General features: G+C 45.6%; 1 protein-coding gene and 1 non-coding gene across 2 annotated transcripts in view; one reads left to right on the forward strand and one right to left on the reverse strand.

The window, feature by feature from the left end:
* The window catches only part of MFAP5 (microfibril associated protein 5), a 43,534-nt gene that overhangs the window by 12,118 nt on the left and 5,892 nt on the right, over positions 1–25,524 (reverse strand). Inside the window, exon 3 of the mRNA XM_049772512.1 lies at positions 4,532–4,591. Coding sequence (XP_049628469.1) covers positions 4,532–4,591 — 60 coding nt within the window. The remainder of the gene's footprint in view (positions 1–4,531; positions 4,592–25,524) is intronic.
* Positions 15,399–15,592, forward strand: LOC126008186 (U2 spliceosomal RNA). Its single transcript, XR_007495542.1, has one exon. It is a non-coding gene; the product is annotated as a U2 spliceosomal RNA (small nuclear RNA).

Below are 25,524 nucleotides of genomic sequence, written 5' to 3' on the forward strand. Positions count from 1 at the left end.
TTTTGGGTGGGGCACAGAGGGTAGGGCTTACACATGGCCAACCTGAGTTTGATCCCATATGGTTCCCTGAGCCTGTCAGGAATGATTTCTGAATGCAAAGCCAGGAGTAACCCCCTGGGAGCCATCCCGTGTGGCCCAAAAACAACAACAAAAAAGAGTATCTTTTGATTTGAACCCATTGCCTCCTGCTTGCAAAGCAGGAATTCCAAGTCAAGCTATCTCTCTGCCCTTTATAAAGTGTTTTCTTGCTCCATCTTTTTTTTTTTGGTTTTTGGGCCACACCTGGTGACGCTCAGGGGTTACTCCTGGCTATGCACTCAGAAGTCGCTCCTGGCTTGGGGGACCATATGGGACGCCGGGGGATTGAACCACGGTCGGTCCTAGGCTAGCGCAGGCAAGGCAGGCACCTTACCTCTAGCGCCACCACCCGGCCCCGCTCCATCTTTTAAAAACTAGATGGGCAAGGGAGATAAGTGAGTGGGCTGAAGTGTGTGTGGGAGCTGTGGGTTCAATCTCCAACACTATATGGTACTCTGAGCCCAGCCAAGGGTAACACCTAAGCACTGAGCCAGGAATACTCTCAAAAGCACTGCTAGGCAAATCAAGCAAATCTCTCTCAATCTCTCTCTCTCTCTCTCTCTCTCTCTCTCTCTCTCTCTCTCTTTCTCTCTCTCTCTTTCTCTCTCTCTCTCTCTTTCTCTCTCTCTCTCTCTCTCTCTCTCTCTCTCTCTCTCCCTCTCCCTCTCCCTCTCTCTCCCTCTCCCTCTCTCTCTCTCTCTCTCTCTCTGCCATCAGATCTGGCCACTGAAATAATACAGCAGGTAAGGCTCTTATCTTGCATAAGGTTTAGTCTCAGGCACCCCCTATGGTGTCCTGAGCAACACCAAAAGTGCAGAGCCAGGAGTGAGCACTGAGTACTGCCAGATATTGTTAAAAAATAAATAAATAGGGTCCCTGAGAGATAGCACAGCGGCGTTTGCCTTGCAAGCAGCCGATCCAGGACCAAAGGTGGCTGGTTTGAATCCCAGTGTCCCATATGGTCCCCCGTGCCTGCCAGGAGCTATTTCTGAGCAGATAGCCAGGAGTAACCCCTGAGCACTGCCGGGTGTGGCCCAAAAAACAAAAAATAAAAATAAATAAATAAATAAATAAAGGCCAGAGAGATAGCACAGGGCGTTTGCCTTGCAAGCAGCCAACCCAGAACCTAAGGTGGTTGTTTCTAATCCCGGCATCCCACATGGTTCCCCATGCCTGCCAGGAGCTATTTCTGAGCAGATAGCCAGGAGTAACCCCTGAGCACCGCCAGGTGTGGCCCAGAAAACAAAACAAAACAAAAACAAAAACAAAACAAGAAATAAAACGAAGATCTGACAAAGCTGCTCCTCCCAACCCCCAAATCATATCTGCTTCAATCCCATGGGATATTTGAAAAATCACTGACCCACACAGTTGTGGAATCTCTGTGAGGGGGTTTGGAGTCCCTCCAGGGTGTAGCCCAAATCTTCCTCTCACCACATTCCAATCCAGCTGCTCACTGAGTCATTAGGGGTGCTGGAGTAGGGGAGGTCTGAGGGACACTTCCCACTGCTCTCAACAATGGAGGCCGAGTCCAGCTTTTCCTCACGGACCTCTTTTTCTTGTGTGAGGGGTGTCAAGGGGGGTTGGACATGTGTGGAAATGCCCTTAAGTTACTCCTTGTCTCTCTCTTTTTTTTTTGGGTGGGGGAGGTAAGGGACTCAGTTCCAGCCTGGCAATGCTCAGGGGCTACTCCCAGCTTCACACTTGAGGGTCATGATACTTAAGGACCATGCAGTGCCAAGAATTAAACCCAGATCTCTTGCCTGTAAAGCATGAGCTTAGTCTGTCGAACTAGCTCTTTGGGGAGGGGAGTCCCGACATTCATTTGAATAATTTGAATGACTGAATAATTTGAATAATTGCTCCAAGTGTCACACCTGTTGCCACTTGGGATATGATATATGATGCTGGAGATTGAACTATGGCCAATCATATGCAAGACAAAGGCCTGAACTATTTTGTGGGTGGGGAGTGGGAAGAAGGTGTCTGCCACACATTTGGCAGTGCTCAGGGCTTAACTCCTGGCTCTTGCTCCAGGATCACTCCTGGCAATGCTCAGGGAACCATATGGGGAGCCAGGGTACGTGCAACTTGGCTACGTGCTAGAGCAGCACCTTACCTGCTGTACTATCTCTCTGGCTCATGATTGGTAGCTTAACTCTGATGCCCATTCCTTTGCATTATTCTGCTAAGAGCCCAACAGAGCCCAGATCCAGGGGTTCACCTACCTCCTCGTTGACCACTAACGCCTAGAGGTGTCCATTCTGTACCAAAGGAAAGAGAAAAAGCATGTGAGTGATCCCAGCTGTCCACTCTAGCAAGGCTTCACAAGACAAACTAGAAGAGAGGTGACAAATGGCTTGTGCCTTCCCTCTGTATTCAATATTTTTTTCATAGAATATTTACAAATTTGATTTCCATTTACACAATGGAGCAACCCTCTGCTTTCTTGCAGTGGAGCACAATGCAGAGTGACCCAGGCAGACAAATGGGGATGTGGCGAGAACACTCCCAAGACAAGTTTCTGAGCACAAACCTCAGCTAGTTTGTGATACTGTCCCAACCTCATTTCACTCAAACACCTGGCATCTTGATCATCCCTAAAAGCCAGTAGGTTTGCTCACCTTCTGTTCCTATCTATAGCTGTCCCTCCTCCCCCTGGAATATTCTAGAATTTATCTAGCAGAATGAGGAAAAGCAGACTTATTTGCATTCCAAGACTCACTTTTTCTATGATCCCTTTTCTAGTACGTTGGGCCAAGTTGATTTTTCTGTTCATTCAGAGGCATAGTATCTGTATGCTGTGATTCCACAATTCCACAATTTTATTTCAGGATCTTTTTCTTTAGTTTTTGGCCATTACCTGTGGGCCCAGAGGGTTCTCTTGGCCCTATGCTCAGGAATGAATCCTGGTGGTATTTGGTGGGCCTCTGATGCCAGGCACTGAGATGAGATCGGCCACATATAAAACTAGTGACTTGGGGCCAGAGTGATAGCACAGCAGTAGTGTGTTTGCCTTGCATGCGGCTGACACAGAATGAACCTCAATTTGATGCCCAGCGTCCTATATGGTACCTCAAGCCAGGAGCGATTTCTGAGCACATAGCCTGGAGTAACCCCTGAGCGTCACCGGGTATGGCAAAACAAAACAAAACGAAACAAAAAATTAGTGACTTAACCCTAGGACCATCTCTCTAACCTGGGGTAACCCCTGAGCGTCACCGGGTGTGACAAAACAAAACAAACAGAACAAAACAAAAAAAACTAGTGACTTAACCCTAGGACCATCTCTCTTTTTTTTTTTTTGTTTTTTGTTTTTTGTTTTTTTTGGGTCACACCTGGCAGTGCTCAGGGGTTATTCCTGGCTCCAGGCTCAGAAATTGCTCCTGGCAGGCACAGGGGACCATATGGGGCGCCGGGATTCGAACCGATGACCTCCTGCATGAAAGGCAAACGCCTTACCTCCATGCTATCTCTCCGGCCCCTAGGACCATCTCTCTGACCTTTGTCTCTGGATTTCAATTTGATTGGGCCACACAACCACTTTATACATGCGTTGCTGATTTTATTCTGCTTTCCTTGGCCAGCTTGTGGTCTCATATATTTCAGTTCTGTGTGGTAATGTGCATTTGTCTTGGATGTGGGTGTTTGTTTTGCTATCAGTTGGTAGAGCTCAGGACTTACTCTGGACTCTGTGCTCAGTGGAGTTTATGTGGTGCCTGGGATCAAACCAGTGTGGGTGGCATGTATGAACCATTTCCCCAGCTCCAAATAATACTCATTTGCATGCCCCTGATTGACCCTTTCACTGCAGAACTCTCAAGATTCCTTTTCCCAAATGATTAGTCGCCTCCAACCATCTCTCTGCCCTTGCTTTTGTCACCAGATGTTTTACCTTTGTCCTGTTTGGTTTGTTTAGTGTTTTCTTTTTCTTTCAGCTATAGATAGGAACAGAAGGTGACCCAGCAGTGCTCAGGGATTATTCCTGGCTTCGGGCTCAGAAATTGCTCCTGGCAGGCACTGGGGACCATATGGGACGCTGGTATTCGAACCTATGACCTCCTGCATGAAAGGCAAACGCTTTACCTCCATGCTATCTCTCCGGCCCTTGTTTAGTTTGTTTTGTTTTGTTTTGTTTTGTTTTGTGTAGGGCCATTCCCAGCAATGCTCAGGGTTTACTTCTAGCTCTGCTCAGGGATCATTCCTGGCAGTACTCAGGGGATCATATGACAAGTCGGGAATCAAACCTGGGTTGGTTATGTGCAAGACTAGAACCTTGTATCATCTCTCTCATCCCACTCTAGACAACAGCTCTAGACCTCAATACCCAGCATCTCTCCTCGCTTCCCTAAATTTTCCCTCTTCCCATTCTCAAGCTCCCACCCCATCCCCACCCCACCTGAATCCCCCAGGATCTGATGTTTTTAGGGAGAAGGGTGGAGGCTGCACTCACCTGCAGGGATGATAAGGGCAGTGATGAGTAGAAGGCTCCTGGGTCCTGATAGCAGCATTTCTAAGGGGCAGGAAGAGCACAAGAGAGTGTGAGGCAAAGGGACCTGCAGTTTGGAGACCACTTGCGGGCTCCTGCCTCTTGCTCTTCTCAGGAGTGTATCTGATCCTTGGGGCACTCCTATCCTTTATTCTCTCCTCAGTCCTTCCTCCTCCAACTTTTCCTCTGCCCTTCCCATACTTTATCATTCTTTTTTATTTCTTTCTTTTTTTTTTTTTTTTTGCTTTTAAGACCACACCCTGTGATGCTCAGGGGATACTGCTGGCTATGAGCTCAGAAATCGTCCCTGGCTTGGGGGACCATACGGGATGCTGGAGGATCGAAGCACAGTCCATCCTAGGTCAGCGAGTGCAAGGCAAATTCCTTGCTGCCTGCACCACCACTCCGGCCCCTGTTCATCATTCTTTTGGGGGATAGGAGTGGCCACACCCTGCTGTTTTCAGGGATTAGTCCTCACTCTGCACTCAGGGATCACTCCTGGCTTGTGAAGGATCAAACCCAGGTCAGCTGGGAGTAAGGCAAAGCCCTTATCCACCCTCTGTCCCATATCTCCATCCCCAGCTGTTCATTATTCAATGCTTCTAATTCCTTTCTATGAAGTCACAGAAAATGTTCTACCCTCAATGGCCCAGGTTTACCCCAAGTCAGTGATGTCTGTCACCCCAGATGTCTTAAATTTCCATTTTGGATGCCTTTTCCTGTCAACTCAGCTTAGTGTCTCACTTGAATCCTGTGTCCAGTGACATGGCCCCTGCCCTCCGCCCTCAAACACTCACATGCACCCTCACACTCAAGGATCTTCTGTACACAAACACTTACTGTTGATTCTCCGTTCCTTCTATCAAGGCTTGTGTCGGCTGAATGTCTTTCTCCTCACCCTGCTCCCACGTTGGCTGGAAAATAAGATGAACTAGCCACTCCCTGGAAACGACTTCCAATTTGGCCTCTTCTGAAACAATGAGATGAGGGAGAGCGAGAGAGAGAGAGAAAGAGAGAGAGGGAGAGAGGGAGAAAGAATAAGAGAAAGAGAGAGCCTGGAGGAATATAATGCAGTTCTGCTGAGGCCAGCATGAGACTGGGGCTAGGAATTTGCACTGACACCCTCATTCCAAAGGTTATGACCACATGGGTGAGACACTACAGCCCCCTCGAAGGTTGGCCTGAAGCTCTGTGCACTCCCTCCATGAGTCTCTTAAATTTGCCCCCAACCCCGCCTTTCACTCTTCCTTGGGTTTCTTAACTAAATTGTTCCATTGTGTCCTTGAAGTTTATTTTATTCTATTCCATTTGGAGGCCCACACCCAGTCTTACTCAGGGCTCATTCTTTCCTGCCTTGGTATTCAGGGATCACTCTGGCTCTGCACATGGACCATAGCTGGTGCCAAAGATCAGGTTGAGGTTGGCTATGTGCAAAGCAAGCATGTCATCTGCTGTATGATGGCTCTGGCCCCAGTCCTTAAAATTTTCACATATGGTGCCAGATTTTGATCTTTCTGTCTAGATTCTATGCTCCTATCTCTCTTCTTACTTTTTTTTTTTTTGTGGGGGGTTTGGGGTCACACCTGGCAGTGCTCAGGGGTTACTCCTGCTTCTGTGCTCAGAAATTGCTCCTGGCAGACTCGGGGGACCATATAGGGTGCAAGGAATCAAATTACCATCTGTCATGGGTCAGCTGCATATAAGGCAAACGGCCTACCACTGTGTATCTCTCCAGCCCCTTCATCTCACTTTTTATTCTTTTCCCAACATTCATCTCTGAATACCAACAATTTTTTTCTACCTACTTCCCAAAACACTCTCTGTCTATTCCTTTCTGCTCTCCCCACACCTTCAGACTTCTCCCACTCCAATACATACAGACACACAGACACACGTGAGACAGATGTTACATAATCCTATAGACAAGCATGAATAGGTTCCAAACGGAAGGATGGTTATGAATTTGGAAAAGTTAAGGCATATGGAGCTCTTCATCCTTCTGGAATCCATCTTTAGAGCAGAGAGGCTTGAGGCTAGAGATATTACAGAGGCTAAGACACTTTCCTTGCATGTGGCCTACCTGAGTTCTATCCCTGGCCCCAAATAGAGTCCTTCAAGCACCACTAGGAGTGATCCCAGAGCATGGATTGGATGCTGGAATAAGTAAATGTGTGGCCCAAAAATCAAAACAAAACTCCAAAACAGAATGAGAAAATTGTGAGAAGAGATGCCAGCATCACTTTATCTTTTGGCTTTGTTTAAACTTATATTTAAAATAATGATTTCCAGAATTTTTTTTTAATGGCCACATCTGGTGCTACTCAGGAATTGCTCTTGGCCATGCTTGGAAGACCATGTGGCGTGATGGGAAACAAATCCCAGTTAGCTGTGTGCAAGGCAAATGCCCTACCCACCCACTGTATTATTGCTCCAGCCTCCCAGGTTCCAGGATCTTAAGTACAAAATGCCACCATAAGTGTAAACACACTAGCTCCAAATTCACTGGCCTTGGCATTTCCTTCACTGGTGCTTTCCCTCAGAGATTTCTTCTGATGTAGGGATGCTCAAGACCTCAAATGTGTGCATGCTTCTTCATAGAAACTAACATTTCTGGGGCCGGCATGGTGGCGCTAGAGGTAAGGTGTCTGCCTTGCCAGCGCTAGCCTAGGACGGACCACGGTTCGATCCCCCGGCGTCCCATCTGGTCCCCCAAGCCAGGAGCGACTTCTGAGTGCATAGCCAGGAGTAACCGCTGAGCATTACCGGGTGTGGCCCAAAAACCAAAAACCAAAAACCAAAAAAAAAAAAAAAAGAAACTAATATTTCTACTTTGTAAGGAATATACTCAAAACACAGAAATTCAGATCTGAAGAGATGATAGTACTTGCAAATATATATTAAACTATGTTTTTAATAATTTTAAAACAGAATCACATTGAGATACAGTTACAAAGTAGAATTTCAGTCATACAATGTTCCAACATTCATTCCTTCACTAGTGCACATTTCCCACCACCTATGTCCCCAGTTTCCTTCCCATACCCTTCTCTGCCTGCCTATACAGCAAACTCTCTCTCTTTTTCTCTCTCTTTTATCTCTCTCTCCTTTTATTTCTTTTAGGCATTGTGGTTTGAAGTATTAAGTAGGTTTTGATATTCAACACTGCATTAGGGCCCCTGAGTCAGAAGTAATCTCTGAACACAGAGCCAGAAGCAAGCGCAGTGCATGGCTGGATGTGCCCCAAAAGCTGTGCATCTTTCTGGTGAGCTGCCAGAGGACAAGTTGATAGACAAGTTGATAGACAGTAGATGATATGAATAGACTACAGACCAGAAGAAAGAAAATGAGTAAATTATGGAACGAATGAGGGAGGGTTAGAGGGAAGGAGGGAGGAAAAAGAAAGGGTGGAAGGAAGGGATGTGGAAGGAGGAAGGAGGAAGCCAAAAGCCCAGGCCATACTCAGAAATGAGGAAGTAACATCTCCTGTTCTACTGAACAAGCTCTATCTACATGTTCATGTCTGAGATTCCTGAATTCTGTTTTTCACCCCAGGACAAATCTGAACCTTGACCCAGCTGCCTCCCAACTAGCTCTTCCATCTGCTGCACAGGGAGGTACTGAGGCCTCTGAACAGATGTGCTCCTAGTGCAAAGAGAGAAAAAGCAGGGACCTGGGGGTGGAGGCGAAGCACAGAGGCCTGAGGCAGGATGGAGCTGGGGAGCCAGAGCAGTACTCATGTTTTCCAGGCAGTGCAGACAGATGGGGACTGAACGCAGGCCCAGCAATGACCTCAGCACAGGGCCTGGCTGGGAGTAAACTGCGGGGGCTGGAGGGGGCAGGAGGTAGGAGGGGTGTTCTCCTGGGGTCCTGGAAGGAGTCTGAAATAGGGCAGAGAAATAGGAACAGCATGTTCTGAGAGCGAGGCAGAGGGAAGGGAAAAAGAATGTTTGTAAGTTTGTTTTTATGTGTGTGTCTGTGTGTGAGAGCATGAGCAGAAACACTTTGCAGATGAGGTGTCAGTGAATTTGCAGGCACTGTGGTCATGTCTTCCTCATGGCTGCCCATATGTGCCTCAAGTCCTGGCTTCCTGGCTTGAATGCTCAAGCTTGGTGATCCTCAGATTTGTTTTCAACAGAGTGGAGTGGCCTTTGGTCAAATAGCTTCTCTCAGCTGGAGCAATAGTACAGCACAGCTAGCAGGGCTCTTGCCTTGTAATCAGCCGACATAGATTCAATCCCCAGCATACTGCATGGTCCCCTGAGCACCTGCGGGAGTGATTTCTGAGTGAAGAGCCAAGAGTAATTGCTAAGCATTACTGGATATAGCCAAAAAGTTTTTTAAATATAAAAAAATATTATGTAATATATTAAATATAATATATTAAATACATATTCTTTTTAAAAGGACCCACCTATATTCATGGTAAAAAATGAGCAGCTGGGTTAGTCAGGGGTAGGACATTTGCCTTGTACACAGCTGACCCAGATTCAATCTGCAGCACCTCTGCCAGACAGGATTCCTGAACTCAGAACCAGAAGTAATCTGGGAGCATCACCAGTGTAACCTAAAAAAAAAAACCATAAAATTAAAATGTACCTGCTAGGGGGTTACAGTGGTAGCAAACTATGTTTACCTTCATGCAGCCAACCTAACCCTTGCATCCTATTTTGTCCCCTGACTCTTCCAGGAGTAATTTTCATTTTGCTTCTGGCAGGCTCGGGGGACCATATGTGATGCCGGGATTTGAACCACTGTCCTCCTGCATGCAAGGCAAACGCCCCACCTCCATGCTATCTCTCCAACCCCTCCCAGGAATAATTTCTGAGCAAAGAGCCAGCTATAACCCCTAAGCACCACTGAGTGTGGCCTCTAAACAAAAAACAAACCAAAATTAAAATAAAGTGTACCTGTTACATGTGCCACAGGCTATGGGCCACTCTGATGGAATTGGTGGTTGCACCTTGCTCGAAGCTCTGACTACTGACAGTTTTGTTTGTTACAATTTAACATTTTTTAAATTGAATAAAATTTCAAAAACGAGTTACTGGAGCAATAGCACAGCAGGTAGGACATTTGCCTTGCACTCAGCCAACCTGGTTTCGATCCCATATGGTCTCCTAGCTCTGCTAGGAGTGATTTCTTTTTTTGGGTTTTTTTTTTTTTTGGTTTTGGGTTTTGGGTCACACCCGGCGGTGCTCAGGGTTTACTCCTGGCTGTCTGCTCAGAAATAGCTCCTGGCAGGCACGGGGGACCATATGGGACACCGGGATTCGAACCAACCACCTTTGGTCCTGGATCAGCTGCTTGCAAGGCAAACACCGCTGTGCTCTCTCTCCAGGCCCTTATCTTTGTTTTTTAATTTGTTTGGGGGCCACATCTGGCAGCGCTCAGGCTTTCCTCCTGGCTCTGTGCTTAGAAATCACTCCTAGTGGGCCTGGAGAGATAGCACAGCAGCGTTTGCCTTGCAAGCAGCCGATCCAGGACCAAAGGTGGTTGGTTCGAATCCTGGTGTCCCATATGGTCCCCCGTGCTTGCCAGGAGCTATTTCTGAGCAGACAGCCAGGAGTAACCCCTGAGCACCGCCGGGTGTGGCCCAAAAACCAAAAAAAAAAAAAATGAGGGGGAAAAAAGTGAGCCATTCCAACAAAAAATTCTAGAGGAGAGCCTAGAATTTGGTTAGGGGCTCAGGAACGAATCTCTGCCATGTTCCCCAACCAACATGGGTGACATCTCTCTAAGGCTGAGAATACATTCCTGACCATGTGCTGTCACTTTCCCAAAATAAGAGGTCTCCAATTAGAGTTAGATGAGCAAATTGCAAGAGGAAGATACATTGTCTGGATTCCTATTTATTGGCTTGTACCAAACCCGTCCACTTATTAGGTCAGGGCCTCCAAGGAATAACAGCTAAAACTTAAAAGGAAAATTGCTCAGGGCAGTTTACTTGGGATCCAGCAAACATTTGTCCTCAGACAGGTTAAAGTGGGGTGGGGAGACCTTGCTTCTCAAGAACCCACATTTGCTCTTCACATTTCTCCAGGATTCTGTGCATTGCATTTCAACATCTTACCCTGTTCTAGCTTTTTTATTTTTTTATTTAATTTTGCCAGAGGGAAGGGGAGATGAAGGGGTAGCAGTTACATCTAATGGTACTCAGGGACTACTCCTGCTTCTATAGTATGTAGGCATGATCCCTGTCGGTGCTTTGGATGGCTATAGGTAGTGCCAGAGACCAGACCCTGGTAGACCACATGTGAGGCAAGTGCCTTAACCCACTGTACTATCTCTCTGGCCCTTCTTTTTCTCAACTCCATTCATGACTTCTAATGATGTCAAAGATCCTATCTAGGCACTGGAGTGATAGTGGAATGGGTAAGACACTTACTTTACATGTGCAGACCCAGGTTCAATCCTCAGCATCCCATAGAGTCCCTGGAGCGTCACCAAGAATAGTTCCTGAGTGCAGAGCCAGAAGTAACCCCTTAGCATTGCTTAACAAAGCTTTATTTTTTTTTAAGCATTGCTTAACAAAAACAAAATAACAAAACTCCACCTAGCTGCAGCCTCTTCTTTTTTTTTTTTTTTTTTTTTTTTTTGGTTTTTTTTTTTTTGGGTCTCACCCGGCAGTGCTCAGGGGTTACTCCTGGCTCCATGCTCAGAAGTCGCTCCTGGCAAGCACGGGGGACCATATGGGACGCCGGGATTCGAACCGATGACCTTCTGCATGAGAGGCAAACGCCTTACCTCCATGCTATCTCTCCGGCCCCTGCAGCCTCTTCTTAAGTAGCTTTCTAGTTCTTTTTTTTTTCCCCTCTGGTTTTGGGGCCACATCTGGTAGCACTCAGGAATTACTCCTGGCTCTATACTCAGAAATCGCTCCTGGCAGGCGTGGGGTTTCATATGGAATGCTGAGGATCAAACCCAGGTGATCACATGTAAGGTAAACACCCTCCCTACTGTGCTATCTCTCCAACCCCCTCTTTCTTCTTCTCCCTCTCTCACTTTGAAATCAGGCCCTCACACATACATGAAAATTCTCTGGTGCTAAACTCTCTAACTGGTCCTATATTATTATTTTTGAAGTAAGATAGTTTAGTTTTGATTTTGCAGGGGTGATGGTGGTATGTTTTTGCTTGTTTTTAAATTTTAGTGCCACATCTGGTGGTGCTCTGAGGTTGCTCCTGGCTCTGCACTCAGGGATCACTCTTGGTAGGATCAGGGAAAAAATAAAGGATTCTAGGGATCAACCTGAATTGGCTATGTACTGCACTATTGTTCTGGCCCCTCCTTTTACTTTTGTGTCTTCCTTTCCCCTTCATCCATGTGAACTAGATTTAGGGATCACTTGAAAGTAAGAAGTAGGGGAGTGGGAAACAAAGAAAAGATAACAGAAGTCAGCAGAAACGGTGGGATTAGAGACAAAAATTTTCTTGATGCTCTGTTGGAAGCTGTCTCAGGAGTCTCAGGAGGCCATAAAGTAGTTTCTAGTCAATGACCTACATTCACTATCCTGCTAAAAGACACATGAAAGAATGTTGAAAGTACTTTTTTTGGGGGGTGGGGTGGTTGGGCTATACCTCTTAGAACTCAGGGATTACTCCTGGCTCTGCACTCAAATCACTCCTGGCATTCTTGGGGGACCATAGGGAATACTGAGGATTGAACCTGGGTCGGCTGTGTAAAATAAAATCTATGAGTTGGGCAGAGTGCAAGGCAAACACCCTACTCACTGCACTATCACTCTAGTCTCCAAAAACACAGTCTCAGTCAAGCTTTAAGGTAGCAGTAGCTGTGGCCAGCACCATGGCAAGAGCTTGGGAGAAACCTAAAGGTAGTCAAACATAGCTGCTCTAAAGTTCCTTCCTTCCTTCCTTCCTTCCTTCCTTCCTTCCTTCCTTCCTTCCTTCCTTCCTTCCTTCCTTCCTTCCTTCCTTCCTCCCCCTCTCTCTCTCTCTCTCTTTCTTTCTTTCTTTCTTTCTTTCTTTTCTTCTTTCCTTCCTTTCTTTGGTGGGGGGGGACTGTGCTTTCAGAAATCACTCCTGGGAGACTCCGGGGACCATAATGGGATGCCAGGAATCAAACTCAGGTCAGCCACATTCAAGGCAAATGCTATGCTATTGCTTTAGCCCCCCAGCTGTAAGATTTCTAAACAACACACACACACACACACACACACACACACACACACACACACACACACACACACACACACACACGGCTGATCCAGGACCTTGGTTTAAACCTTGGTTCAATCCCCGGCGTCTCATAGGGTTTCCAAGCCAGGATCAATTTCTGAGCGCATAGCCAGGAGTTACCCCTGAGTGTCACTGGGTGTGACCACCCCCCAAAAAAAAACTTTAAGAAAAGTAAATGGTGCTGGGTTGGTTAGGCTGCTAAATAAAAAATTGCGAGGCTGTATAAAAATTATATATAAATAGAACCAGTACAGCTTTATAGTAATGTAAATTGATATGATTACATTCCTGTGAGAGGACAAATTATCTACAGGGCATGGTAGCTATTAATCTACACTAAATATAGCGAATAGTGAGCATTTACCTTATAATGCTAAGTATTTGGCAATAAAGGAAACAAAAGGGAGGGAGAATCCAGCAGAATACAAGGGATGAGAAAGAGAAAAGTCATGAAGACCCATAGACATGCTTTTTATTTACTTACATTTTTGGGGGCCTCACTCAGCTATGCACTGAGTTTACTCCTGGCTCTGAGCTTAAGGATTACACCCGGTAATTCCCTTAGTACCAATGTAGTCATTTGCAAGGCAACTATTTGCTCCCTGTACTATCTTTCTGGATAGGATTTGATTTTTGAAGCATTTTCTGGAGGGGGGACAGGAAATTATTAGGGAACAGTACAGAGACATAGTACAGGGCTGAACCTGTGAGTGGCACTGCATGGATTAGTCACTGAGCATAGAGCCAAGGAGATCCCAGGTTATGGAGCTGTGAATAAGCTTGAGACATGCTGTGTGTGACCCTAAAGAGAAAAGGAGTGGAGAGGGAAATAAAGAATTAGATCTTGCTTTTACTCCAACAGGGTGGGAAGTGTAAAAGTGCTTTACTAAGTGAAGTGACAAAAGGAAAAGAGACAAATATTGCATGATCTCACTCTAAAAGAAGGGGATTGTCAAAGGGGATTATCAAAGTTCTCACCCACAGTGGGGTTGGCCTTTGGGTAGTGGGTATGGTGTGGTGACATTGTATATCTCCTAACTCGTAGAAATATTTGTACTTGGGGTCTGAGCAATAAAACAGAAGACAGGACAGTTGCTTTGCACATGCCCAACCTAGGTCCAATGTCTGGCATCACCCTGAACCTCTAGGCGTGATCTCTGGGTAGAGAACACTGTGTGTTCTCAAAACTAAAGCAATAAATGTTTTTGGGGCCAGAGAGATAGCACAGTGGTAGGGCATTTGCCTTGACAGGGCCATGGCATTTCCAGCATTCCATATGGTCCCATGAACCTGTCGGGGCAATTAATGCAGTCAGGAGTAACCTCTGAGCATCACTGGATATGACCCGAAAACAAACAAAAAAGAAATGTTTGGGGGCTGGATCGGTGGCACTGGAGGTAAAGTGTCTGCCTTGTAAGTGCTAGCCCAGGACAGACCTCGGTTTAATCCCTCCGCATCCCATATGGTCCCCCCCCCCCAAGCCAGCAGCGATTTCTGATTTCTGAGCGCATAGCCAGGAGTAACCCCTGAGCCTCAATGGGTGTGGCCACAAAACAAAAAATAAATGTTTGGGCCCGGAGAGATGGCACAGCGGCATTTGCCTTGCAAGCAGCCGATCCAGGACCAAAGGTAGTTGGTTCGAATCCCGGTGTCCCATATGGTCCCCCGTGCCTGCCAGGAGCTACTTCTGAGCAGACAGCCAGGAGTAACCCCTGAGCACTGCCGGGTGTGGCCCAAAAACCAAAAAAAAAAAAACAAAAAAAAAAAACAAAAAATAAATGTTTGGGGCCGGGCGGTGGCGCTGGAGGTAAGGTGCCTGCCTTGCCTGCGCTAGCCTAGGATGGACCGCGGTTCGATCCCCCGGCGTCCCATATAGTCCCCCAAGAAGCCAGGAGCAACTTCTGAGCGCATAGCCAGGAGTAACCCCTGAGCGTCACAGGGTGTGGCCCAAAAACAAAAAAAAAATGTTTGTACTTCAGAATGACAGAACAGTGGGTAAGCAAAAGCCTTACCGCTATACTATCGTTCCGGCCCCTTCTTTACAATTCTTTTCCCGCCCTTTGGAATTCTCTCTTCCCCACCACTCTTCCTTGGCTCCTTTCTCTTTAGTTACAACCTCTTCCCTGTCTAATGTAGATTAATCTAGGTTCCTGCTGCTCGATCTAGACTTCCATTTAATCTCTGTCGCTTCCAGATGGTTTTCCGGGGATGTGCACTGCCCGGAGTGGCTCCTTTCCGACTGAGACTTTGTTCCCTGCATTAAACTAACATGACAAGGGACCGGTGAAGTGGGGGAACTGGAGTTCCGAGGGATAGGCACAAGGGGGCAACAGAGAGCTTCTCCTACCGGTCCTACCGTTGTCCTGCGCTCCAATTACTATTCCAACTGACCTTTAACTGCTGTGATTCCTGTGGTCCCACTCTTGAGCTGTGCCTGACAGGATTAGACATTAGTCATTCCTCATGGCTCAGACCGCTCCTCATTTATATTCTGGTTGCTTTCTCAATGCCCAACGCTGCCACTAAACACTGAGAATGGACAAACAAAACCACAGACTAGTTCTCAGGTTCCAGAAGTGAAGAATTTAGTGGAGAAAGAAAGAATAGGAAACCTGAAGTTTGGAAATCGTTGCACTATCACTTCTTGGCCTTTTGGCTAAGATCAAGTGTAAATTGTTCCAACAACAACAAAAAAATGAAACAAATGATTGTTAAACAATGTCAGGTTTTGTTACTTTATTTTTTTTTCGAGGGGCGTGCACTCTAGAGGTGGCCAAGAGATGCCAGGGGTCAGAGCTGGGCGGATCTCCAGCCCTGTGGGCCATCTTCTGTTTCCAAACGAGCTATTCCAGATGGTGGAAAGTTTATTTTTTTGATGAGAGCAAGTAAAATGGAAACTCAGACTCTTCCAAATGGCTGAGCCATTTACCCAGCTAATTCAACAAAGAAATTTGCAAATGCTTCTGGCACAGGGATAATCTTCTCTTCACCGGTTAGTTATTCTGAGGCTTGACAAATGAAATCAGAGATAGATTAGTGAGAAAAATTATTATTTTGGTTTTGGGGTCACATTGGGCAGTACTCAGGGCTTACTCCTGGCTCTATGCTCAGAAATCATTCCTGGCAGGCACAAGAGACATATAGGATTTGAGCCACTGTCCATCCTAGATTGGCGGTGTGCAAGGCAAACACCTTGTTGCTGTGCTAGCTCTCCGGCCCCAAGAAGAAAAATGGTTAATAATATGCATTTGAAGATTTTACCTGACTATACATTCTAAAATTAAAATTAGAGGCGTAGCAGACTAGAGGATTTAAGAAAAAGATTTGCACAGGGAGAGGAAAACATGTCTTCATAGGCATAAATCTTAAATCACCTAAATTCAGGTTCCCTAATTCAAAAGTTGTTTCAGAAGATAGCATGAAATCTAAGCCACTTTCATTCTTTATTGTCTAGAGGCCCATAAAACATACCACCACATTCAGGTGACACTTAAGAGAAAATTCACACTGGGTGTGAAATTGGAAAAGGTATTGCTGAAGCTTTCTTGGAAATGCCCACCCAGTATTCAGTCTTAAAACACTTTCAGTGTTTTGTTTTTTGGTTGTTGTTGTTTTGTTTTGTTTTGTTTTGTTTTGGGACCATGTCCAGCAGTGCTCAGGAATCATTCCTGGTGGGACTCAGGACTTAAATGGGGTTCTAGGGATCTAACCTGGATCAACTGTGTGCCAGACAAGTATCTTATGCACTGTACACTGTCTCTGGCCATCCTTATATATATATATTTGGTTTTTGGGTCACACCCGGCAGCGCTCAGGGTTACTCCTGCTCTATATTCAGAAATCGCTCCTGGCAGGCTCGGGGGACCATATGGGATGCCGGGATTCAAACCATGCATTCAAGGCAAACGCCTTATCTCCATGCTATCTCTTCGACCCCTATATTTTAGTAGGTTTTTTTGTTTTTGTTTTGGGGCCACACCTGGTGCCCCTCAGGAATTACTCCTGGCTCTCCACTCAGAAGTTATTCCTAACATGCTCAGGGGACCACATGAGACACCAGGGATCGAATTCAGGTCAATTTGTGCAAGACAAATGCACTACCCACTGTGCTCTGGCCCCAGGTTTTATTTTTTTTTAATCATTTATCTTTTTAGCACGTCTTTAAATTTTTTTTCACTGTAACACCATGATTTACCAAGTTGTTTCAGACATTAAGTGTTCAGCAATCCCACCGTCACCTTCCATTCACCAGTGTCTTTCACACAATTTCCCACCCATCACGATAGCCTGCCCACTTGTAGGCACAGATTTGCTTTATATTGTTTGTAACAACACAAAGGCAAATTAAACTATCAAAATTGAGATCAGCAAGGACCAATTTGGGATAATTTCTTTTTTTTTTTTTGGTTTTTGGGCCACACCCGCTTGACGCTCAGGGGTTACTCCTGGCTATGTGCTCAGAAATCGCCCCTGGCTTGGGGGGACCATATGGGACGCCGGGGGATCGAACCGCGGTCCTTCCTTGGCTAGCGCTTGCAAGGCAGACACCTTACCTCCAGCGCCACCTACCCGGCCCCATTGGGATAATTTCTGTATCTTTCCATAGTGTAACTAGAGTCAGTGTCAAAGGACTGTGGTTGGTGCTAGTTGAGTCTTCTGTGTTACTACTAATTTAGGCTCACTGAGTTTGGTAGATGTGTATATTACACAACTTTCCCATCAGATTTCCTAAGGTACTACTGGGCTTACACTACTTGAAAATGTGAGGTGGTCCATACCCACAATCAGCATTGTTATCTAGGATTTATATTTCTGATTTCTTTTTTTTTTTTGGGGGGGTGGTCAAGGGTTACTCCTGGCTCTATGCTCAGAAATTGCTCCTGGCAGGCTCAGGGGACCATATGGGATGCCGGGATTTCAACCACCGTTCTTCTGCATGAAAGGCAAACGCCTTACCTCCATGCTAAATCTCCGGCCCCAGATTTCTATATCTAAACAAATTTGGTCATATAGCCATTTGATAAGGTTAAGGAGCTGAGTGGGTTTTTTTTCCCTCCCCTGGAGGGTATAGGTTGTGGCGTTGGCTGCTGTAATTCCTAAAGAAAGGGGAGTCTTTTTTTTTTTTTCCTCTTTTTGGTTTTTGGGTCACACCAGGCAGTGCTCATAGATTACTCCTGGCTCTGCTTTCAGAAATTGCTCCTGGCAACTGGGGGACCATATGAATGCTGGAAATCTAACCAGGTCCCTCCTGGGTCAGCCGCATGCAAGGCAAATACCCTACCACTGTGCTATCTCTCTGGCCCCATGAGTGGGGGAGGATCTTTTTGGTTTTGTTTTGGGGCCACACCCAACAGTCCTCAGGGGTTACTCCTGGTAGGCTCAGAGAACCATATGGATATGCTGGAGAATTAAATCATATGCTTTGTGCAAGGCAAGTGCCCTATATCTGCTACCCCTCTAGCCCCAGAAAGGGGAATCTTCTCTCACCTATTCTGAGAATTCCAGTTTTCATTCTGGATTCAATACCTAGAAGATGTCAGTAGCCACTTTTTTATTTTTATTTATTTTTTTGGGGGGGCCACACCCGGTAATGCTCAGGGGTTACTCCTGGCTATGTGCTCAGAAGTTGCTCCTGGCTTGGGGGACCATATGGGACACCGGGGGATCGAACAGCGGTCCGTCCAAGGCTAGCGCAGGCAAGGCAGGCACCTTACCTTTAGCGCCACCGCCCGGCCCCCCACTTTTTTATTTTGGAACTTGGTAAAGGAACTGGGATATTTATCTGCCAGGCTTCAGGCGAGAGGTTTTAGGGTCATAGCAAACTACAAGGAAGTACAAAGAATTCCATGTATAATTTTTTTTTTTTTTTGGTTTTTGGGCCACACCCTGTGACGCTCAGGGGTTACTCCTGGCTATGCGCTCAGAAGTTGCTCCTGGCTTCTTGGGGGACCATATGGGACACCGGGGGATCGAACAGCGGTCCGTCCTAGGCTAGCGCAGGCAAGGCAGGCACCTTACCTCCAGCGCCACCGCCCGGCCCCTCCATGTATAATCTTAATCCGTATTCCTATAACCCTATGATCCATATCCTGTATAAGTAGTGCTAGTTCTGAGGGACGCAAACCCCATAAAGTTGGCAAATGTATAATGACGCATGTCTGCTTTAGTGTTAATTCATGGAACAAGGCAACTCTAAACAAATGTTCAGTTGCTTATTTTGCTTCCTTCCTCCTCATAAACCCAGATAATGTATTCCTTTTGCTGAGTTTTTCTTGGCTCTGCACTCAGAAATTATTTCTGGCTAGCTTGGGGAACCATCTGGGATGCCAGGGATTGAAACCAGCCAGGTTGGTTACATGTAAGACAAGTGCCCTATCCACTGTACTATTGCTCTGGCCAATTCCCATTTCTTCTTCTTTTTTCTTTTAATGAAGTTTATTGATTGGTTGGTTGGTTGGTTGGTTTTTGGGCCACATCTAACTCTCAGGGGTTGTTATTCCTGGCTCTGTGCTCAGGAATTGATCCTGGCAGGCTCAAGAAACCGTATGGGAGGCCAGGAATCAAACCCGGGTCCATCCCAGGTCCACTGCATGCAAGACAATGCCCTACCACTGTGTTCTCTCTCCTACCCCCTTCCTTTTAATGAAAGAGTTTTGCAGCCACAACCAGCAGTGCTCGGGGGCTATTTCTGGCTCTGTGTCCGGGGGCTCCTTCAGGTTCTTCCCCCACCCTGTCCTTTCTCCCATCTACTTGCAGCTTTCTCAGTAACGTGTGTGGTTGGAGTCAGGCAGCAGTAACCCTTTCAGATTAGCTGCTTTCCCTTGGATAGATGCATTAATACATCACTTAGTCATATTGTTTACGGCCCCTGGATATCTTTTCATGGTTGGAGTGCTCATTTCTGAGGAGCCTATTGTCTATCATCTAGATATAAAACAGGTTGATTATTCACCTAAGGAAGAAAATCTTGACTCATTATCTACTTACTCCAGGAAGAAAATCTTTGTGACTTTAGATTGGAGCAATGATGGATAAAGCTGTTTTAAACACTCTCCACTTGTTTTTGTTTCTTCTTTATGTTTGGTCCATACCCTGCATTGCTCAAGGATCATTCCTGCTGTGCTCAGGAGATGAGGAATCGAGGGTGACTGCATGTAAGGCAAGTGCCTTAGGTCCTGTGTTATCTCTCCCATCCACTGTTTTGTGAATATAGTGGTATTCCTTGGAGGAAGTGCATAGGAATAGCCTTCTGGGTCATCTGGTAAGTTGAAGTTGACCGCACATTTTGATTACTAAAGCTTTGCAGTAAGTCTGGAAGTTCAAGGCACCTGTTTTTTCCTTGTCGGATTATTCTGGGTCTTTAGTTTCTCTGGCTGAATTTTACAATTTATTGATAATCAGAACACCAGATTCTGGGATTGTGATGTCTGTTTTACTTTGCTTGAATTTTTGTTTGATCTATTTTGGGGATGGGTGCTTGGGTCATACAGATTCATGCTCAGGACTTACGCTTGGTTCTGCATTTGGGGATATCTCTTGGTGGGTCTTAGGGGACCATATGAGTTATTGGGTATTAAACCCAGGTCAGCCCTGTACAAGGTAAGCACCTGACCCCTTATATAGCTCCCTGGCTCCAATGATTGTGATTTGAACTATTTTTCTTTTTTGGTTTGTTGTTGTTGTTTGTTTCTTTTTTGGGTCACACCCAGCGGCACTCAGAGGTTACTCCTGGCTCTTTGCTCAGAAAGCCAGCCAGGGTACCATATGGGATGCTTGGGATTCAAACCACCATCCATCCTGGATGAGCTGCATTCTAGACAAACTGTGCTATCTCTCTGCCCCCTTGAACTATGATTTTGTTGGTGTTTCTGTTTTGTTTTGTTTTTTTGATTTTTGGTTTTTGGGTCACACCCAGCAGTGCTCAGGAGTTACTCCTGGCTTCACGCTCAGAAATCGCTCCTGGCAGGCTTGGGGAACCATATGGGATGTCGGGATTCGAACCAATGACCTGCATGAAAGGCAAACGCCTTACCTCCCTGCTATCTCTCAGGCTCCTGAACTACGTTTTATCTATAAGTCAAGATTGACAGAACTGACACCTTAATAACAGGGGCATTTCCCTATCTTTGGGCATGGACTAGCCATTATTTTCACTTTTTGTGGTTGTAATGAAATTCACAAGCTTTGGTCAGGAAACATGAATTACTACCCATCAGTGGTTCTCAGCCAAACCAAGCATCAGTTCAATGCAAAGGCATGATAGACTCATTCCTGTTTGTTTGTTTGTTTGTTTGTTTTGGGGTTACACCCAACATCGCTCAGGGGTTACTCCTGGCTCTGCACTCAGAAATCACCCCTGGCAGGCTTGGAGGACCATATGAGATGCCGGAAATCGAACCCCCATTTCCTGGGTTGGCCGAGGGCAAAACAAAAGCCCTATCATTGTGCTATCTCTCTGGCCTGGCATGATATTATTTTTATTTTTGATTCTGCACTTGGGAATCACTCCTGGCAGGCTCTTGGTACCATGTGGGATATCAAGGATGGAACCCAGGTCAGTTTTGCGCAAAGCAAGTGTCCTACCCAGTGTACTATCACTCTGGCCTACAAATGCGATGTGATGCTTTGGTCCTCTGATGCTGGGGATACCTGGGCTATCCAGCTTTGCTGGGGGGAACCATGTGGGACTCAAATCAAACTCAGGTCAGATGCATGCCAGATATGTGCCCTAAATGCTGTGCTATCTTCCCAAACTATCTCACATCTGTTTTTTGTTTTTGTTTTTTTTTTTTTTTTGGTTTTTTTTTTGGAGGGGGGCATACCCAGTGGTTCTCAGGAGTAACTCCTGGCTCTGCATTCATAAATCACTCCTGGTGGTCTCAGGGGACCATATGGGATGCTGGGAATTGAACCCAGGTCAGCCAGGTGCAAGGCAAATCACCCTATCTGTTCTGCTATCACTCTGGCCCCTGTTTCATTCTTTTTTTTCCCCCCTTGGGGGTAAGTGAATTACTTAAGGCAGGTGTTCTGCAGAGAGAAAAGCCAGAGTAGAACTGAATTGTGGGTATACCCAGCTTGTGGTATTGAAGAATTACCAACGTGTGGCCAGTTTTTTTTTTTTTTTTTTTTTTATGCATGCAGTTTCTAACTGGCTTTTGCCAAATTTCTTCTAGGAGAACACACACCGCTTGCTAATATGTTTACTATAACATACAATATCAATTAAGGTAATTTGTTTTTAAGTTACATACAGACATTTACTAATTGTTTTTGAGCCCCAGTTCCTGTTCACCCAAGCTGATCAGAACTTGCTTTTCTTGGTCTGTTCTTGTACCTTTGTGATTTATGAACTATTCATCTTTGTTCAGCTGCTGGAATGAGTCAGTCAGATGTCTTGCCTCTAATTTTCCCACTTCAGAACCATGGAGTTAGAAAGAAAACAGACTTGAACTTTTAGACATTAATGAAAATGACTTTTGTTTTCTTTTGGGGTTATTCCTGATTCTGTGCTCCAGAATCACTCCTGGTGGACAAGGAAGACCATATAGAGGTTGTGAGATCAAGCCCAGGCCAGCCAAGCACATTTCCTGGTCTCCCCCCAACCCCTTTTTCTTTAACTGCAGGTGTATGGTGTTCAGGGGCCACACCTAAACTGCTCAGGATATGTGTATTAGTTAGCAGCTATAGAGACGTGATTGGTCATGTGGAAATTACACACTAACCACTATTTCTTCTGCCCTTCTCTCTTATCTTTAAAGGAAATTCTGCAATATGTAATATCACCAGGAGACTATTTTCTTTATCACAAGCTTGCTTTCTCAAGATCATTTGTCTGTCTTTGGAAACTTTTAATAACTTGTTGGTTAACAGAAATATTGCATACAGGGCTAAAACAATGATGGTATAGTGCATATGGCACTTATTTTGCTTACAGCCTTTCTAGATTTGATCTCCATTGTCCTATATAGTCCCCTTAACACCGTTAAGAGAGATTCCTGAGTGCAGAGCCCGGAGTAACCCTGAGCATCACCAGGTATGCCTATCTCCCTACTCCACCACCCTCCAAGGAAGAAGAAATCTTACCTACTTCCCTCTCATTCTTCTTTTTTCTTTCTTTTCTTGCTTTCTCTATTTTATTCCTCCCTGCCTATGTCCCAAGACTGATTCTGTTACGGAAGCAGAAAATTAGGGTACCAGGAGCAGCCTCTACAATTTGGTATTGTGGAGATTCTTTTATTATTTTTTCTTTAAAGATTTTGGGCCACACCTGTGGTGGGGCTCCATATGGGGTGCCTAGAATCTGACCCAAGTCTCCGTGTGTAACCAAACACCCTATCTGCTATATTGTTGTCCCCCCCCCCCCCCAACACACACACACACACACACACACCTCAAAGAGATTCTTACTTGCAAGTTCAGAGCTAGGGGGAAAGTGACTTGGTGAAACAATCGTTTGCCTGGGGCTCTGTTTTGAGGATGATGGATGGCTCTGCAGTTAGCATCGGACAACTGCAGGAAAAGGAGGGGAGTCTTTGCCCCGCAGCAGGAGGGTGGGGGAAGCTGGGCGGAGAAGCCAGTCAGAAAGACCCCATGAAAGGGGTGGAGAATGCACAGCCTGTGGCTGCTAGCTGCAAAATCTTTCTGCAGATCTGGCGTCTTTGTGAAAAGAGCATATGCAAAATGTATGCATGCATGCATGGCTTCTTTCAGATCCCGGGTCTGCGTGAACTGCTGACGGCAGGAAACGGGATTGTATTGTGGAAAGGATTTTTGCAGGCAAAGCAAGCGCTTGTTTGTGGTCGTGTGGTATGCGTGACTGACTCTTTGCCAAATGCCCTGTGCTGCTAAAAAGCTCTGAAAGTGTAGTGGAGGGAGGCTGGGCTGAAAAAGCCAAGACACAGCCAAGTTCAGAAGGAAAAACAGAGGGCATATATGGGATAGGATGAAAGAAAGAAAAGGATTATTGCAACACGGAAAAGATTTGGAGAAAGTCAGAATGAATAAACAGAAGATAAATCCTAGAAATTCCTTCCTTTGGAAGGCTGGGATGGGATGGGGTAGGGATTTTTTTTTTTAAGAGGAGTGAAAGAAAGCAATATTCTCCCAGTTGTAGGCTTCTTTCTAGGATGTTTAATCTTGGTAAAGATTATAAGTACATTTTGCTAATGCCAGAGAGTATCAGTCACCAAGAAAGAGAAATCAAAAATCAAAAGATAGGTTTTGTTGTTAAACTTGCTGGAGAGCAGCTGAATGTAAAGAAAAACTCAGTGGAAGCCAGCTCAGAGATTAACCGATCTATCTGTATTCGAGCACTTTTGGTTTAAATTAAGCGTGTTTGAATTAGAGCATGTTTGCTTGAATTCTGTGAAATGAGTGACAGTTCAAAAGCAGGGGTTTTGAAATACACTGTCTCCACCATTCCAGTGATAGCTATGGGTTATTATTTCACACAGCTTAACAAGAAGCACCTAGATCTGGAGTAAATACATTTTGCTTGTATGTGAACTTCTAGACACAGTGGTTTTTGTTTGTTTGTTTGTTTGTTTGTTTGTTTCACTCTGCACTTAGGGATCACCCCCTAGGAGGCTAAGGGAATTGTGGGGAGAGAAACAGGACCATAGAAGATACCAGGGATGGTATCTCAAATCTGACTCATGCAAGGCAAGCACCCTAGCCACAGCACTATCTATCGCTCTGGTTCTGGCATCTGAGTGAACTTAACTTTGAAGTAAGGTCAGGACTGGGACTAACTTTAAACTTGGACTGGGCAGAATCAGCTTAGTTCAGAGTATCTCACTTGATTTTATTAAGACACTAGCTGTGTGGTTTTCCTGATTTCCAATCACTGCTCCTTTTCTGTTTTTCATTCATTTTAAGTCTCAGGGATGAACTTAAGGAAATCCCCAATATTTTGCTCTATCCAAGGTTCATCTCCCGCTTTCTGTTTTTAGCTTGTTTTCCATCTGTCTCCCTTTCCTTGGTTTCCCTTAGAATTGAAGAAAACCGCGTTTGATTTTCTTTCACCCCTCTGCATTATCAAAGTCGTCATTTCTCCCCATGCCAAGCTTGTCTTTCTCCCCATCCCTTTTCTTCTCAGCTGTCTTTGTCTCCAGCAGAGGGGGGTGAGATGGAGGTGAGGAATGGGGGTTGGGGGAGGCGGAAAGGGGGATTGTCCTTTGGGAGAAGCTGGTGGGAGGGGAGAGGAGAAAGTAAGTGCTTCAGCTGTTTCTGCAGTCAGCCTAGAAAAGCTGACCTAAGCTTCTGTACACTCTTCTCTCTCTCCCAAAAGATTCCCCTTTTAAGGGGTTTCTCCTTGACTCCCTGCCAGCTGTGATTGTGAGACACAGTAGCCTACCTGAGCCCTTTGTATTAGGCACCTCATCCAGGTTTCCCCCACAGAATTCTGATCTTTTTTTTCCTGCTTACTTTCCCTGTAAACCACTTTGTCAATGGGTCTATTTTCAAGCCTGAAAACATCTTACTGACTCCCACAAAATAGTGCTTTGTTAGTAGGTGGAACGGTGAGAAAAAGCTTCTAGGATTCAGCTATGGACTTGTTATTTGTAAGAACATACTGGGGCTAGAGAAATAGTAGAACTGGGAAAATGCTTGCCTTGCTCATGGCAGATTTGGATTTTATTTCTGGCACCCCATAAGGTAAGTACAAAGCTCTAAGCACTACTGAATGAGGTCCCCAAACAAGCTAATGAGAAAACACATGAAGGCAAGAGTAATAAATGACAACTTGGGCTAAGATTTACC

This window comes from Suncus etruscus, chromosome 4 (genome assembly GCF_024139225.1).
Source record: "Suncus etruscus isolate mSunEtr1 chromosome 4, mSunEtr1.pri.cur, whole genome shotgun sequence".
In the NCBI taxonomy this organism is placed as follows: Eukaryota; Metazoa; Chordata; class Mammalia; order Eulipotyphla; family Soricidae; genus Suncus; species Suncus etruscus.